Source organism: Scardinius erythrophthalmus (assembly GCF_964197995.2).
Source record: "Scardinius erythrophthalmus genome assembly, chromosome: 16".
In the NCBI taxonomy this organism is placed as follows: Eukaryota; Metazoa; Chordata; class Actinopteri; order Cypriniformes; family Leuciscidae; genus Scardinius; species Scardinius erythrophthalmus.
The window spans coordinates 12,649,878-12,654,333 of NC_138236.1; the positions used below are offsets into that span (position 1 = coordinate 12,649,878).

Consider the following 4,456-nt stretch of genomic DNA (forward strand, 5'->3'; position numbering starts at 1 on the left):
GTGATTTGATTTCAAAACATAACATTTACTGGAGTCAAAACACTTTTGACTATGGAATTTCCCATTTTTAAAGGTAGTTTTTGGATGAATCTGAGTATGGCCAGAGAATGTCTAATAGGAATGGCGTGTATGCAATGCCTGCATTACACTGCCATCTGCCGTCGACACTTTACGCAACATTTCTTTTACGCTACTTTTTAAATTAAGGTATACACTTAAATATCTCTATTTTTGGTTCAGTTGAAGCGTTTACACATGGTTAAATAATACCGAGGAATAGCCTACTAGATTTTTTTTTATATAATCAAAAATATGAATTATTAACAATTTTACGATTTTGTATTTTATACATCGTTCATATTCTATATATTCTATTACTTTTATTTAATATAATTGTTGTAGTTTTTAAAGAAATGTCCAAATATTAAAAATATTAATATGCTTGATTAGGAACGATAAAATACTTTTGCTGCGAATCTGCTTCCGATAAACACCACGCTAGCTGTGATCCATCGTATCCACGTGAGCGCAGAACCATTCGAGATTGTGCGGTGTACACAAATTCCTGTTTACGTTTTTTCCCATTAAACAGAGCCGGATTTGGTTTCAGATTTTTACAGACATGTCTTCTTTTCGAAAAGCCTTGAAAACTAAACAACGAGACCACAAAGAGCGATCACAGGTAAGTTTAAACATACTGGTAACTCGCGTGCTGCCTTGCTAATTGTTGTATTGTAAAATTAACGTTAACGTTACTCAAATTGTTGTATCAGTCAATGTATTATATTTCATCTGACAAATTAACTTTTGAAATGATGTAGTTATGGGTTAAGCTAATTCGGTAAAGTAGGGGTTTTCTGAAATCCGATGGCCTCTTTAGTTTTTGTCATTCCCTAGCAGCGAATGAGAATATTTAGCCCTCCACATCTCTTATTTGTTTATTAACGTGAATTTTCCCCTATCACAGCTCGGTTTCAGGAAACATTTGGGTCTGTTAGAGAAGAAGAAGGACTACAAACTTCGTGCAGAGTAAGAAATAACAAGATTTGTCATTTTATTGTTGGATGTTGCACGTTTTACGCAACGAGTTTTATGTTTGTTGATTGTGTCTCTGCGAACAGAAATGTTCGAACTCTGAAATGTTTTGTGACACAATGTTACTACACAAGTAGTAATTTGTCATTCTTTAAAATGAATTGTAGTTATAGTTTATTATAGCTAGTAGTAAATATAAGGTACTTGGTACAGTGTAATAGCACTGAGTTCTGTATAATATGACATCTTAGATGGTGATACATTACATACATATATTATATTACCTAATTACCTTACCTTAAGTTTGTTTGTTATTTTACCTTAAGTTTGTTTGTTATTGTTATTATAGTTAATGCTGCACATTATCATTTCAGTACAGTTTACAAACCTGTTATTTGTAATACAGTGACTACCACCGGAAACAGAAGACCATCCTGGCCTTGCGCAAGAAGGCCATGGATAAGAACCCTGATGAATTTAACTTTAAGATGATACACAACCAATTAAAGGTTTGTTGCCTCTTAGAAAGTCTTCAGGGGCTACTCTTTTTGCAGTTCCCAACTACAGTACACATTTGAAGTGTATCAAAAAGGTTCATAAAAGTTGTCCTAAGACAAGAACGGGTATTGTTCAAAATTCATGTATAACTTTGATGAAAGGTTTTGATACACTTCAAATGTTGACTACTGTAATATAACCCTGCTTACTGTGCTTCTGTTTATTCCGGTTAGGATGGAGTTCACATGATCAAACCAGAAGAATCAGTGATGACGGATGAGCAGAAGAAGATTATGAGGACCCAGGACATCAGATATGTGGAAATGAAGCGGGTGTCGGAGATGAAGGTATGGCTGATTCTTCTTATATATCTGAGTATTTGCAGTTCCATCCCCTTTCAGTTGAGATTAATGGCGTAAGTGTTTTTATTTTTCAGAAAATTGAAAGGATGAAGTCAGAGCTTCATTTTCTTGATGTCAACGAGGAAAAAAAAAATAAACATGTCTTTTATGTAGACTCAAAAAAAGAAGGTAATCTTTTTGAATAACTGCACCTTTTGGAGGAAACAGTTGGAACAGGGATCCACCTGTTACATAGTGTATGAAATTTAATGTTGTATTTTAAATGTGCCCTATATAATAAGTTTATACCATATTACACGCATTAGGATGATTACAATGCAAAGCCAGAAAAAATATCATTATTAATGTAACATACATTTTAATTTGACTTAACTTTAGCTTAAGTTGAAGTTAATATCGTATGATTGTGTGTTTGTTGAATGTGTATTTTCATCAAATAAAGTTTGACATCAGAGAATAATCGGTGGATCGCCATGTTGAAAAAGAGACATTTTCTTTTTAGTATTAAATTCCCAAATCTGTTTTTTCTCATGCCAGTGGATGATTTTGACCTGGCCACACACCTCAACACGGTTCCTGCATTGGTGGACAGAGTGTATAACAGACCAACAATAGAGACCCTGACACACAAGAGCATTCTGGGAGCAGTGGAGTCTAAATCAATAAAAGTAACACATTCTCTGTATAGCATACTGTATACATAACATAAGTATTTTTACTGCGTACAATGCACTATTAAACAATGAACAACTTTATTTTTATTAACAAAGATGAATTAGTTTTGTAACAAATGTATTGTTCATTTTAGTTAATGCTATTAATAGGCGGTGGATACTCTTAAAATTAACTAATGTTAATGAATTAGACCTTATTGTAAAGTGTCACCATGATAATATATAACTGTAAATATCAATTAATATAAATAATTATGTAAATACTACATTATATCAATGATTGATCATTTATCAAAAATATAAATTATAAGAAATCATATTTTTTCAAATTTTCCTCTCTGCATTTATTGTCCTCTTTCTCATATTTGTCTTTTTCTAACATGTTTATTCCCCTTTTCTCAGAAACTTGCCAAACAGAGGAAACAGCAGTATCTGAGGCTTTCAGAACGTATAGACAGAGAACAGGAGATGTTTGTCATTAGTCAGAAAATCCAGATGAGAAAAGATCTACAAGTGAGTGAATTCACCTACATTCCCCCTAACCTTTTCAACATGAGCACTTCAGTACTGATTAGAAAAATTCCTGTCTCATTTATGTTTACTAAGGCATGGATTAAACAACCATCTTGTATTTTTTAGATATTTTTCTTAATAGTTGTTGGATATTCTTCAAGAGTTTGTTTGCATTATTGTGTGACATCTGGGTTGTGTTTTTGTCTCTGAAAGGATAAGGTTAAGAAAGTGAAAGTGCGTAAGGAGACCAGCACTGCTCCTGCCATCTATAGATTTGAGACCAAGAGGAAAAGATGATGTCTTGGATCATCACACCGAGGAAACAATCTCTTTCTTGTCGTTGTCAATCAGCTGTAGTATCTATGAAGTGGACTGAATCTGTGGATTTGTCTTTCCCCTCTGTAACGTACCAAGAGAAAACATGCATCTTGCACCCTATTAGGCAAGGAGATTGTACATATTTATGGCAATTAATTTTTTGCTTTGAAATAAAGTTTTGTCTTTAATGTTTTGTAGTTCTTTGGTTTTATCAGTAGATGGCACTAGCACATCTCATCTGATCTCATCAAATTTACAACCTGATACAAAATGAGCAACTTTCCTGCCACTTGGAGTTGACATTACTTTTGAAAATGTAACTACTGTCTTTACAGTTCAGTCAACTCTTTAATTATATCTTAAACTATTGGATTATTTATTTTAAAAATGCACCAAAAAACCCTAAACTTTCATGAAGTAAACCAATTGAAAATGGGGGAAAAATCTCATTATGACATGTTATTCTCCAATACATGTTGGCCACAAGTATTGGCCCTCTTTTATTCAAAACTTTTTGCAACTTCTATTTGCCACTGGAGTCTTCTCCTGTAATGCCTTATGTGGTTGGAGAACACCTGGCAAGAAATCAGAGACCATTCTTCCATACAGAATCTCTCCAGATCCCTTAAATTCTGAGGTCCATGTTGGTGAGTTCACCCCACTCATGGCAGAACCTTCATTTTGAGACCAGCGACCCATTTTTGTGTTTTAGATATTTGTTTTGGATCATTGTCCTGATGTAAGATTCAACCACAGCCCATTATAATATTTCTAGCAGAGAAGTTTTGATTTTCGGTCTGTTGGTGTTTGATAGAATCCATGTTACCATGTATCTGAACAAGATGACCACCTGCAAAAAAAATAGGCCCACAACATTAAAGATCCAGCAGTATATTTAATGCAGGCATGGGGTGCTTTTGTATACCTGAGTGCACCTAACCCATCTTGTATGTTTGCTGCCCAAAAGCTCTTTGTTTTTCATATGACTATAGAACCCAGTCCCATTTAAAGTTCCAGTAGTATCTGGCAACTGAAAATGCTGGAGTTTGTTTTTGG

At 34.1% G+C, this 4,456-nt stretch overlaps 1 protein-coding gene across 1 annotated transcript; it reads left to right on the plus strand.

Moving 5' to 3' along the window:
• Positions 1-473: 473 nt before the first annotated feature.
• utp11 (UTP11 small subunit processome component) lies at positions 474-3,590 on the plus strand. The gene is made up of 8 exons (XM_081388235.1): positions 474-682; positions 968-1,029; positions 1,442-1,544; positions 1,767-1,880; positions 1,970-2,063; positions 2,433-2,563; positions 2,972-3,082; positions 3,296-3,590. The coding sequence occupies exons 1-8, from the start codon at positions 623-625 to the stop codon at positions 3,377-3,379; spliced, it is 759 nt and encodes a 252-aa protein (XP_081244361.1). The 5' UTR covers positions 474-622; the 3' UTR covers positions 3,380-3,590.
• The last annotated feature ends 866 nt before the right edge of the window (positions 3,591-4,456 follow it).